Source organism: Agelaius tricolor, unplaced genomic scaffold (assembly GCF_023055355.1).
Source record: "Agelaius tricolor isolate 1412-34295 unplaced genomic scaffold, bAgeTri1.0.p SCAF_22, whole genome shotgun sequence".
Lineage (NCBI taxonomy): Eukaryota > Metazoa > Chordata > Aves > Passeriformes > Icteridae > Agelaius > Agelaius tricolor.
Genome location: NW_027269282.1, coordinates 2,116,740 through 2,130,271, shown reverse-complemented (window position 1 = coordinate 2,130,271; position 13,532 = coordinate 2,116,740). Strand labels below are relative to the sequence as shown.

The window sequence follows — 13,532 nt, the reverse complement described above, 5'->3', positions numbered from 1 at the left end:
TTTTTAGCATCTAGAAATGTCTTAGGCAAAACATACCAAGCAGAAATGCTGCTAGCATCTCAGATTTTCATGGAAAGCACATCATTGGAAATACTAGGGAGGCACAATATTAAGGAGAGGCACGTTTTTGTTTTGGAATTGCTATCCTCTTTCAAAGGGAGAGAGAGGGAGGGAATGGGAGAGAATGAGAGAACCTGATGCCAAGACTGTAGTATAAATCTGTGCTATTAATGGCTTTGGTATACCAGTTTCATGGGAGTTATTTTGATAATCCAGTATTGTGAGAATCTGAAACAACCTCATTCCAGAGGCAGTGTTGTCAGATTTCTATTTCTGGTATTTTCATGGCCGTAGTGTTAACAGATGTGATGTTACTTTAAAAAGTGCAAACTTGACATGATAAAGTATGACTGAAGTTATTTCCCCTTGGTGTTTGATATTATATTTTTTAGTGTTTTATTAATGCTTTAGGTGCAGAATACATGTGCTGGTCACAGCCATGAGTTGTAGGATGTGAATTTGTTTCACTAAGGTCCAGGTATGATCTGACTCTCTTCTGATTCTTTGCTGAAGCACTGCAAATTTTATGAAAAAGAGAAATAGAAAATACATGGTGTCATTGTCAAGATTATTTTCTCTTTCTTCTTTTTTTTTCTGTATCTTTTTTTTTCCTTACTCCTGCAGCTAAAGGAAAACATAAATCTAAAGTGACTCAGAAACAAAACTAATAAGAACATTGAATTTTAACCTATTATGTTTTTGTTACCTTAAAGCTGGTCAAAGTTATTTTATGGGCCCAGTCTGAAAGGCTGGAGGAGCTTGGCTGCTACACCACATTTAGAGATGAGGTTAAGTGGGACTAGCTTTTGTTACCTGTGTTGAAAGCCTAGTTGAGCTCAAATTCAGCAGATTTTCTAAATGCTGCTAGGAACACCTAGTTTTCTAGTGTGAAATTTAAAAAACTCGTTTCACTGTTTGTTTGCTTCATGCTTACTTAAATACCAGTAGAGATACCTAGACCAATCATTTGAACATACTTGTTCTCATGAAGTACACCAGATTTGATACACTTGAATTGTAAATGAATTCAGACAAAATTAGGGGAAAAGCTTCCAAAAGCAAAATAGTTTACCTTAAAAAATATATATAAATGTTCTTGTGGCCATGAAACTTCTAAAAAACTTTTAAAAAATTACCTCTGAAGATACCACTCTAATAGTCATAGTTTACAGTGGTCATTCTTAGTTGGAATGTGTTTTTTCAGGTGCTGCACTTCTAATTGTATCATAATTGATGGATGGATGTTCAACATATAATAACTGTTGGCAGAAGTCCCAGTGAGACTGGTTTAACTGGTGTAGTGCATACTGACTCAGAGTATAATGACTATATCATAATCATATCTGAATGCCATGGGCAAGAATGCTCAGAATCAAATTTTTATAGCTATAGAATCAGAAAAATCTGTTGGGGAGGAGAAGTGGTGGGGTTTTGTCTTCAGGGAATTTCTGACAACTCTGATGAAAGCTTTTGGTTGGCTGGTGTTGCTGTCAGACCTTGTTACACAACACTGTTGGCGCCTGTCAGAGGTGAGGTCTGAAGATGAATTAATATGCAAGCTGCATGTTACTCATTCTCTAGCAGAGGTCACTGGTAAGAGGATACTGCATTACTGTGCTATTGGCAACACAGATTTTAATTCAGAAGTAAAATGGATGTGCAGTTCTTGGGAGGCTTTTCCTTGGTGTTTGTGGTGGTGAGGCCACCTCCCTCGTGTGCTGCTTGTTGACTTTTCCGGGTAGAGGATAATCACTAGATCACTTGTTCTGGAGGAGTACTGTCATTTAATGTGATTGTAATTAGGCAAGAACTAGGTTGACTCTGAGCCACCAAATTGCCCTAGTGTCTATTTTTTAACTTGGAGTGAGCACTTCTAGGCACCCTCTGGATTAACTCACATAGCTCTTTAGGGTTTAAATAGCAACCCCATCTAGTTAAAGCAAATAATGGAAAAAGTTGGTGTTCCATCCACTCTTGTTACTGACAGTTACCAAGATCCAGGAAACAGGTATTTGCACTTATATTTATTTATCTGTGGTTTTGGCTTAACAGAGCAGTAAGGCTGAAATGGCCTTTTTGTTAAACATACTGGTTGTGGGATGCTTCTACTATTTTGCATCTGAATAATTTGAGACTTCTCATCCTGAATGTGGGGTTTCTGTTGTTGTTTTAACTGTTGGGTTTTCTTCTTGCTCTCTTGTTTACTGGCTAGTGCAGGGTGTGTGGCATCATGATTCCTAATCCTAATTCTCCTGCTGACTGCTGATAGAGTATTAAGTAAGTTGCTTCATAGTTTTGTACTTCAGTTTGCTTTCAGAGCACCTTATGGTGGTGATATAAGTGATTTTAGCTGTTACTATACACTGAGATTCTGGATTAAAAAATAGTATACGCTTTAATAATGACAAAGCAAAAGGATTGCCAATTGGTTGTTTTGATTTCATAGATTAAAGATGTACTTTAGCTTGTTCAAATTTGTAGACTCTGGGCTATTCACTGCTAATCTTGTTTCTTTACTTAATTGTTACTGGATCATCAGTTATTGCAAACAGGTGGAAATGTTGTATAAACAAGGCTGTGAGACTTGAAACTGTCCATCTGTTTAGGTGGTTATATTTAAAGTCCCTTCAAAATGATCAGTTCACTGAGGTGGAAAACCAGAACAAATCTTTAGCAATCTGAAAGTGCTCTTTGCGTGGAACACAACAGGACAGGCTATGTGTGGTGTTCCCATGTCCTGGGCAGCTCTGGAGGCTCTGCTGGCTGTGGTCTGTCCTGGTGTGTCTGAGCAGCCTCCTGGGACCTGTGTGGTGGCATGTGTGTGACAGAGGGCAGCCTGTGGCTCTCTCTGCTTTGTTTTAGTGCTTTAGACACTGGAGGAGGGAGGGGGAGTGTGTCCAGTCCGTAGAATGGGTGAGTTTACAAAAAAGCACACCACTTGCCAAATTAATAATAAAGAAATTACTTTGTAAATGTCCCATGATCCTTAGCTTTAATAGTTTCAGGGAGCAGACAAGTGTTATTTTGGGATGGAATCCATATGTGAGCTTCTTGGCACTTTGCTGTTGCCTGGGAAGAAAACCCAAACAATGAAAACAGAAGTGGCCAAGGCTCTCTCTTTGCATCTGATTGCTGCAGAATCAGAGGGAAGTGCTCACAGCTGTGTTTCTGGATACAGCTTCATCAGGCTTTGAATCCAGTCATTACTGGATTTTCCAGTTTAATGTCACTATAACTGTGCAAGGACAGTTAGACTTGTGAAATTGTGGAGCATGCTGTTGGAAATGTTACTAGAAGTGGCCAGGAAAATTTTATGCCCTTCTTTTGTTTCCCCTGTCTGATGCTATTTCATCCCCTAAAGTTATCTCAAGCCCAAATACTGTCTCTAAATGCAATTACAAATATTCAGAATGTTCATCTTTGGTTGAAGAAGGAATAAAATACAATTCTAAAAATCTATAATTAAAAAATAAAACCAAAATGGTACGATAAAAAATAGTATATGGAATGACTAAAGAGGCAGGACTTAGCAAAAGAACAATTTCATTGGTTTAAAAAATTTAAAGCAGTTTATTTCTTCTCTAAGGCAGCTACCAAAACATCCAGCACCCAAAGATGAGACATTTGTATGATAAGGTAGTATCATCTTTAGATTGCTCACTTGCTTTGTACCAGGTAAATAAGGTCAGCGGGTAAGTTTGCTGCTGCTGGTGGAAGTCACCTGAGACCAGAACTGCAATGTCATGCAGTGACACAAGGCCCCAAGTAGACATCTGGGGACTAGCTGGTCATACTGAGAACACTGAGTTGTCATAACAGTAGAGGGATGTTTATTTCATTATTCACCTTTTTAAAGAGGCCACGGGGACCTTGGGCGTGGGAGACTGTTAAAAGCTAATCCATTTAGTTCCCATTATTTCTTTTTAAATCTTCTAGCTTATTAAAAAATGGAAGTTGTCCATAAAGTGAAGATTAACCGAAGTTCCTAAACCCTGAGTAAGAGGGAATCTGAGCCTTCTGGCTAGTTGGTCCCTGTTTTGTGGTTGGCTCAAGCCCAACTGTCCACCACAGGCTTTTTTAAACACACATGTAGGTCATGCTTAGCCAGCTCCCACTGTATTTGCTGTTCCACTCAGCAGTGTTGCAATTTTCTTTGTATTTATTTAATTTCCAGTGAAACACACTGCCCAGAAAAATGCTAATTGATGCAAGGTATTTCTAGACACATTTGGAAAATTATTATGAAGTGCTCTGTTCCAGAAACCTTGCCTCACATTGTTAATTTTCATTTCTTTGCTATGAGGAATTGTGAGCCGTGTGCCAAGTTCCTCCTTAATTGTAAAGTTCTGTGCATTTTGTTTATTTTGCTGGTCAAACTGCAAGACTGTTATGCACACAAATTTCATTCAGGGCATACAATTCTTTAGAGGTTTTACACAAATAAAATAAAAACATTTCTCCCTCTCTGTGTTTGCTTCTCTCCAGTGTTACTTGAGAAGAGTTGGGATTTAGGTTCCTGCTTCAGAATTGATTGACAAGAACAGTAACAAAACCAAGATCAGTCCTCTTGTGAAAGTATAAAGGACTATGAATTGCAGAGTTGTGGCTATCAGGGCTGTGTGGCTTCCCTGCTGCATGCTCAGCAGTTCCTTCTTCCTTCAATACAACACATTTTTCTCTTACCCAGCACAATCCATAGAGCTGAAAGAGAAAATAAATACTGTGGTCATTGAGAGCCTTCTGCTGTGGCCAAGCTGCAGGGTTTTATCTTTGAGGAAGAACTCATTAGGGAGGAAGCATGCTTTGAGGTTTCCCTAAAGCAGCTCCTCAAGTCTGATTTTCCAGAGGTGGGATCTGTGCCAGCCACCCCAAGCCCAGGTGCTGCTCCCCAGTCCCAGCTGTGCTCAGAGAGCCCACGGAGCTGGGATGTGCTCCCTGGAACTGCCCTCCCCACATGCTCCACACCTCGTGGCACTCCAGCCACAGCGACAGGGAGCCCAAAATGCAGGATATTCCTCAGAGTAGGGATATTCCTCAGAGCAGGGATATTCCTCAGAGTAGTTCTGTAAAGCTGGGATTTTCATTAGGAGGAAAAGAGGCAGGCAAGAGAAAGGCAATGTCCCGTTTCAGGAGATGCTCTGGGTGCATACAGGTGTGCAGCTGGGTTTAGGCAATACTCACCTCTGCCTCAGCACAGGGAATGCAGAGGCTGTGCTCGTGCTGTGCCTGCAGTTTGTTTTGTCTTACTGCCCAGTGCTGTGAAGTTTTTAGGACAGCTTAAATTTTAACTTCAGTGCTTCCAGTTGAAGTGACTATTTTCTAAATGGAAAAAACCAAATTCAGGGGAAGGAAGAGTGTGATTTCTCCTGATCCTGGCAAGTGGAGAAATTATCCTACATGAAAACTTCCTTGCCTAAAAATGTTAGATCATTTTAGTTTTCCTCTTATTCTGACGTTATTTCTACTGTTTGTAATCTGGAAGCTTCTTTGATTTTTGTTCATCTGGATGAGCTTGTAAAAAACTTGGTATTTCATCCTTTCCTTTCATGACCAGAGGATCTTTTCACTCAGGTGGTTGAGGTTCTTAGGGCCCTCAGGTTGCTGTTGCTTTATAGTCATCACAAACAACTCTTGTAATTTCTCTATAGCATTTGTTCTGAGGAGATGTTATTGTTTTGTAGCCAACAGACACAATGTCAGCTTGAATGGGGCTTGGAGAAACCTGATCTGGTGGAAGGTGTCCCATGGCAGGGGCTTGGAATGTGATGATCTTTAAGGTCCCTTCTGACCCCAGACCATTCTGTGATCCTATGATTTGATCAGTATTCTTGTAGCCAGGCTGAGTGTACCTTCAATTAGAATTTAAGAACAGCTTTGGAATGGGCTAAGTCTGCAGCTTCTGAGAAGCACCTGGCTCTTCCCAGAAACTGTGCTAGAGATTTAATCTCAGCTTTTAATTTTAGTTTCTAGGACACTGCAGATATTTACTACTTGGAGTAAAACCCTGAATTAAGCCGGTCAGTTTCTGGGAGTAAATATTTGTAAGTAGCTACCTACTCCCTTGTGCCTAGGGGAGCACTGTTCATGGGAGATTTCTTTATCAGGATTTAAAACTGAGGTCCTGAGTGCCTACAAAATAAACCAACATCTCTCTTGGCCTTCACAAGAGAAGTAAAAGTGGTCCCTTTTTATTTTTTTTTTACCACTGTTTAGTCTGCATTTAATCTGCCAAGGCATATGCAAGCTTAAATTGATTAAAGTGTTCTCATTTCCTGTCCTGAACATGTTGTGTAATAACCTTCTTTAGCTTTTTTTAATATTTGCTCTGTCTCACTCCAGCACTGGTGGGTGAAGTAATTACCACATCAGATCAGTTGGTAGCATGCCTTGAAATCTGCCAGGCTGGGGTGTGCTTAGACCCTGCCAGTGCAGTTTATAGGTCAGAGGCAGTAAGTGCAAATTGGTGGAGAAAGAGGCATCTTCACCAGCTGTTACCAAAAGGTTCTGCTATGGTAATTTTCCAAAAGACTTATTTTGGAACAAAAATATACTAGTGAGTGGTATTTGTTTTGTTGTTCAGAAAACTTTTCCAGATCTTCAGTCTCAAGGTATGCTGGGTTTGGGTTCAGTTTCTAAATACTACAAAAGGAAGGGATGACATCTGTCAGAGGTTTGGTGATCTTTCCATGGTTTTTGGTCAGTTTGGTGTCGTCATCATCTAAACACAGGCAGGCTGGACTGGAACAGATCTCTTGGGTCACAGCTCCCTTGTTTGTGCCTTTCACAGGCACTGTCATAGTACCCTTTTTGTGAGTGCATTCAGCTGTGTCTTAGTACTGGTGGTTTTTGTCCTCATTTGGGAAACTTACCAAATGTTGCAATTCTGAAATGATCTTGTGATCATCTTTAAATTTCCCTTCTTGCTTCTGTCCTGTAAAGACAGTCAGAAAACAGTGCTGCAGGGATTAAATCTAAAAGCAAGAGCAGAACTGGACTCTGCAGGTTAGACAAAAAATGTTTATGGTGTCTCCTGGAGGTATGTTATTCCTTCTTACAGCTCTGTTCTCAGAAACAAGCTGCACAAACATGAGATCAGAAATTATGCTTGAATTAGCTAATAAATAATGTTTCCTGACGGCAGCAGCAGCACCACCACCATGTAATCATATGCATTATACAAAGTATCAGACTGTATTTAGTACTAAATAGTGCTTCTCCTTGGTCTCTTGTAAATCAGAGCTGTCTCGATGTTAAAAGACAAACAGGGATTCAGATTGCAGATTCAGATAATTTGCTCCACCTACTCAAAAGCCAGCTATTTCAGGAGAGAATTTTAGTGACTTAGGAGCCCATCTCATATTTCCAAAAGGCATTTCTTTACCGGTTTCCAGTGTTCATCCTATCACTTTGTCTTCTTTAGGTAACACATAAATCTATTAGAAGAGAGCGTCATCTATAACCTCCAAGGCCCCTTAGTGACAAGCCCCATTGTCAAAGGCAGGCACTTTGCCAGGAAACAGTGACTCCCAGAGAGAGTGTGCAAGGTTAGAGGGAAAGTACACTATTGCCAGAGAAACTGTATTCCAAGTGGATTTGTGTGGAACAACAACAATATCCAGTGACTGGTTAAATTAGCCACAGATGTGTTTTCTAGAACGCTGTCCAAGAAGATATACAGTGCTTTAAGGCTCCGTTCAGGCATAATGATCTTCTGAAGTCAAATCAGATCCAAGCAAAATTGCTTGGGTACCAGGGAAGCTTTAAAGGAATTCTGTAATATGATTCAGACAAGTAGCTGAATCAGAGTGCTGCGAGCTGAGCAAGGAGCACATCGGTGAGAGATGAGGTAAGAGCACGGCGCAGCACCCGGGCTGAGCGGATCACTGCGGAACCCGGCTGGGGCGGATTGACAGGGCTGCTAATGCCGGCCACCTGCCCGGAGCAGAACCTCCCCAGGCTCCTTCCATCTTCCCCAGCTTCCCCAGCTCCCCCATCCTCCCCATCTTTCCTGTCTTTCTGAACGTGCAAGGGCTCCGCGCTTGCCGTCTCCTTTGTGTCTTGTTGTCCTGACCGGCCCGGCAGCGCTGCCGATGCTGCTGCTCAGAGGATAATTACTGCACTGAGGGCAGTGCACTTTGTAAATATTTGGAGAATTTTCACACGCTGAAATCAGAGTACAAGCGAAGGCTCCGGGACTTTTCTCCTACGGGAGAATTTTGTCTTGGCATCACAGCTGGAGCGGCGCAGGGATTTCGGTCTGAGATGGGTGTTGAAAAGCTCAGCTGCCCTCCAACAGATGAGTTCTGACTCTCATTTTTGAAGTTCAGATAAGGCAGTGGAAAGAAGTCCTGTTGAATTACAGATCTGCTTTATGCTTTAAAGTTCTGGGGAAACATAAGCAGCTTAGTTACTCTCGTAGTTGGAACAGGAAGCAAGAAAAGCTTTTGTTGTATTCTCTGACCTATTTCTTTACCTTGTTACTTACTTGAACTAAATTGGATATAATGTATTAATGCTGTCATCTAAAAGGGCCTGGAAGCATTCAGCCTAGAGTCTCTTTGTAATAAGCATTAGTGATAAAAGTCGAATTTACAAAATAGCAGTTGGCAAGTTTCAGAGGAGTTATAAATAAAAAAAATTCACAATAGAAATGGCATATCTTGTGTATGAATTTTTTTCTCAGTTACTCTTTATCAGAGCTTTATTACATGTTTTTAATGGTATTGGTGAAAATGTGAAAATGGATCTGTTTGGGTTTGCTTTGAATTTCCAGATATAGTTCCAAATAGGAGGCAAATGCTGTGACTTTATTCACAGAAATTACTTTATTTTCCTTCTTATCTCTTACTAATAATTCGTTTTAATCAAGCAAATTATATAGCTTTGCATCTACTGCTTCCAGTTTCATATCCTTTGAGGTCTGCATTCTGCTTCAGGAGATTTTGCACTTGTATTCTTAGGAATTTTTGCAGGTCACATGGAAGGCCGCGTGTGTGTGCATGCATGCGTGTATGTCTTTGGACAGCATACCAATAATTAGAATAATTCTGCAAAGTCATGGCTTTGCTTCAGGAGAACTCGCAAAAAATGAGACTTGACTCTGTTTTCAGGTATATTTGCTGATTTTGACCTATGCATGCCCAACATCCTGACAGTGGCAGAATGTGTTTGTTCTAAAATGTGAGTATTTTGAAAATGCTCGTACCTCTGGTGATATTTCTTCTCTCTTTTCAGGGTCTTTGTAAACAGAAGCTTAGCCATGGAAAAGATAAAGTGCTTTGGTTTTGATATGGACTATACACTTGCTGGTGAGTATCTTCTTAAGTTTTTTGAACACTGACTTAGTTTGGAATATTCTTCTTGCTGGGCAAAAACCAGCAAAAAGCTGATTGGGCTACTCCAGTTAGCAGGTGCTTCTTCTATTAGTAAATATATCTTTCACTATTCCTTGCACTTTCATTTTAGGTGTTTCCCTTAAATTTGTTATGTACAAGCTGTATTTGGTCACAAGCCATGTTATTGTAGTACAGTTTCAGGTGATTATGGGTGTTGAGAAAACCAAAGCTTAATGAGTCTGTTCCCTTAGATTCCACTGTATTTTGACAATGCCCCTTGTGCATGCTTGGCTTTGAATAACAAGGTGATTTCTTTCATCCTTGGTGCATATAGCAGGCTACACCTTTGGCCAGCAGGTTCTCCTCGTCCTGGGAGAATGATTTTTGAATAGGTTTTCCTCTTTCCCCTTCCTGGTTTAGCCACATCAGGGACTGATTTTGAGAAGAGGCATGGCAGGGGCAGTGCCTTGTGTCAGCTGAACAAGTTAATTTGTAAAGCTTTGCCCATTCTTTGTGACAGATAAGCTTTGGGATGTTGCATAAGATCTTTTGGTTTCATAAAATTGTTTGCATGACTTCTCCATCTTTCAACAGGCAAGTTCCCCGAGACTTTTGATGAGAGGAAATAAAGCTACCATTTCCTTCATAGTCAGACTTTCATGTTATGTGTTTTAAGGAAGGAAGAGATAAAAAGCTCACTTCCATTTTCCTGGGTTATAGTATCACACAGGCTGTAACTGAGGATGTCATGTACCATCCTGCCTTCTTTCTCATTACCACTTCCAAAGCTGTGGATAAAAAGTTCCTATCACCATTAATATTTCAGTTTAGAGTTGTTGTGTATATGAACTGAGAAAATGTGAGGTAGAGTGTCAGGGTCACCTAATAATGCAGTATGTCAGCTATGGTCATCTGGTTACTGCGTACTGAGAAGGAATGAGAGATGAGTAATGTGGCTGGGACAGTGTGGGGGTCAGAGCTGGGGTCAGAGGCTAAGTGAAGGGCAGGAAGGTTTCCACTGGCTCATGGTTCAGCTGCAAGGAGCAGTTTTGGAGACTGTGGCAGGTAATTGCAGTTTATATTTAGATGAGTTCCTTGTGTTCTTTTATCTACAAGGAAGCAGTTACATATAAAAGGTTTGGTTGTTACCCATCTTATTTATACATCTGTTTAAAGTTCTTGCCACTTTTTAAGTCATGAAGTGTTTTGTTAATCTATGCTGGATGTGACTGCAGGCACGAGCTTTCTGTTTGTGTTTCCCAGCTGTGACAGCTTGTGGCAGTGCTTTTAAGGGGTGCATGAAAAACAGTTGTTCAAGAATAAATGCTTTAAAAAAAAAGAAAATAAGAGTTGTGAGTTTCACTTCAGTAACAGAAAAACAACTTCTGTGACTTTTGCAAAGAAAGTGGTGGCACTTCCCAAGGACCCAGGTGATCCCAGTGAGGCTGGTGTGGAGCATGAAGTTTATTGATAATTTCCATCCTGACACAAGGACAGCTTCAGCACTGTCCTCACTTATCTGACTGTTCATTTTACTCAAATGTTCCTTGTTCCTGTAAACACATAGCAAATGTGTTGTCCACAAAATGATGCTTGATTTGATGAAAGGAAAAAATGTGAATGTTCCAAGCATCCTAAAGCAGTACCAGGTACATAAAAACCTGGGGCTTTTGAGGCTGGAAGATCACAGTCCTCCAGTTGAGCAGGCAAAGTCAGTGCATTACAGTCCTCCAGTTGAGAGACAGGGTGTGAGGCAGAAAAAAAAATGGGATGTGGTCTGAGCAGAAAACTGGAAATCTGGCCCCCGCTGGGGTAAGCTGCTGTCCTGTGACTTCTTCCATGGTACAACAGAGATAATAGTTGCAGATCATTTCAGCAGGAGTTGTGAGAATGTAATTAGGTTGGAAAGCCTTTTGCAGATTAAAAACATTATGACTGGTAAGTACTATTTCCCTTTTTTCCACTCAAATTGAAAATTTACCTTTGAAATTACCTGTTTATTTTCTTATGTCTCAGAGTTGTCCTTTCCTCTCCACATGGGCTTTTATTATCTGACCACTATTAGCTACTTATAGCTTGCATACAAGAAAAAATACTTATCCACTGCAGGGGCTTTAAAGAGTGCAGTGTTAGGATATGATTACAATTATAATAAATTAATTGGAAGTTACAATGAAGAAGTGGAACAAGGGAAGTATTACAGTAATGTGCTATGGTTAGTGCATTCATGAGACCCTGTTGTGTTTTCTGATTGGTCACATTATCCTTTACCCCCTCGTTCACATGGACATGCTACTTCTCTTGATTAAAAAAAGAAAAAAAAAAGTAAAAAGCCAGTTTATGTGTAATTTAACATCTGGAAATGGTATCTGCATACCAGATGGCTCATGCTGAGCAGAAGCCTTTTGGAGACCATTCAAAACACGTAAATAGGCCAAAGAAAAGAACACAAGCATCTCCAGTGTCATGAGCTCCTCATCTAGTTTTCTGCATTTCTACTTTCAGACATTGCTAGGTCACTTTTCTGTAAAGTTTTTTAAAATATCTGGGCACAATCTTCCTATTCAACAACTATAGGCTGGCAGGGTCATTGACCCTGCCAAAATCTGTATGTGACATCCCCTTCTGTTGTGTACTTTCACATCAGAAATTGACTGATGACAGTCATACATTTGCCATCTCAGAATGATTATTTTGATACACACTGAATTACCTGTCTTGTAAAGAAGTACTCCTGTCTTGTCTCTTTCTTCTTTCCAAATCAATGACCACTGGTAGCACCAAAAGTCTTCCTTAGGAGGTGGTTCTGTACCAGGAAACTCAGAATCATTTCATGTATATTGAACTTTAGAAGCTTGAGACAGTTTTATTTCTGTACCTTATGAATTTAAGGACACAGATCTACTTACAATAGCCATCTTTTCTGTCTCGAATAATCTAATTTTGGTAGGGACATGGCATTTGCAATTTGAAGTCTGTAGTAACAGCTCCATGCACACACTGCAGTGATCGTGTTCTACTACCAGCATGTCTGAGAATGTCAGCTTGCCAGCTGAGAGCAGTTTTAGTATCATCATGTTACATTGCACACAAAATACAATTTCATGTGTTAATTTATAGAGTAGTACTTCTTAGAAGTATTAAATTAAAGAACATTTAACTCAGAATTTAAAAGAATTCAAGGCTATCTGATACAGCATTTCCACAGTGATTTTGTTTGCTTTCAAGCCAAAATTAGGTTAAACTTCAAATTCTTGTAAATAACTCCTCTTTTCCCCGATTGTGCTTGTCTCTTTCCTTGCACAGGGTTGAGAAATACTGTTAATGGTTGGGTTGGGCAAACAAAGTCTTTCTGTGTAGAAGAGCCTGAAGGTTTTAGCTTTTTTGTCTGAGAAATGATGGACCTTAAATAGCTGAATTTGTAATCACAGTGATTACATCTAGAATTAATTTTGACTGCTGGGAAAATAAAATGAAAGCAAATTGAAATAACTCTCACAGGTTTTAGACTTCTTGTTTTCCCATAAAGGATTGTTGTTGTATTCTCATGGGGTGAAGAAGATCTCTTATGTGTATGGAAACTCCCGAATCTCCCTAGGTTAATGTTCTAGATACAGTAATACTAGAGGCTCAGAAATCTGCGTTATGTATGAAACTGGCTGTCCTCTTCCTATTCAGTCTGTTTGGGAATCACATTTAGTACATAAAATAATGCTTTTTAAAGCCAGGTGTTACTGGGAAGCAAGTGGAGGGAGCAGGAAGAGCAGCCGGGGTTGACTGTGGTTTGTGTGCTTAGTTAAGTAGTTTCTGTTTAAAGGCTTGCTGCAGTTGACACAAGCAGGAGTCATCAGCTATTTCAGCCCTTGCTGTTAGTGGAGGTTCAGACAAGTTTCTATGATGTTATGCAGCCCTTCATTCCCTGCCTCTGACCTTGCTGCCTGCCAGCCTGGGAGCGAGGCCCTGCCAGTTCCCTACGGTGCTCCTTGGGAAGCCATGGCATTACACCCTGGGCTGAATTTGCTGTCAGGGCAGAACTGAGAATTATTGAACAATTCCTGTTTAAATTAGAGAGAATTGAGGTCCTATTGCTGTTATTTTTTGTTTGCTAAATAGTAGTTTCATTTATTATCTGAGTGA

At 40.3% G+C, this 13,532-nt stretch overlaps 1 protein-coding gene across 2 annotated transcripts in view; it reads left to right on the top strand.

The window, feature by feature from the left end:
• NT5C2 (5'-nucleotidase, cytosolic II) overlaps window positions 1-13,532 on the top strand; it is a 59,997-nt gene that overhangs the window by 19,974 nt on the left and 26,491 nt on the right. The window contains exons 1-2 of one of the 2 annotated variants that reach the window (XM_071446186.1): window positions 7,781-7,906; window positions 9,295-9,368. In XM_071446186.1, the coding sequence (XP_071302287.1) occupies window positions 7,902-7,906; window positions 9,295-9,368 (79 nt within the window). In that variant the 5' untranslated portion in view covers window positions 7,781-7,901. Of the gene's footprint in view, window positions 1-7,780; window positions 7,907-9,294; window positions 9,369-13,532 lie in introns of those variants that run through there. The other variant, XM_071446185.1, reaches the window with a different exon arrangement.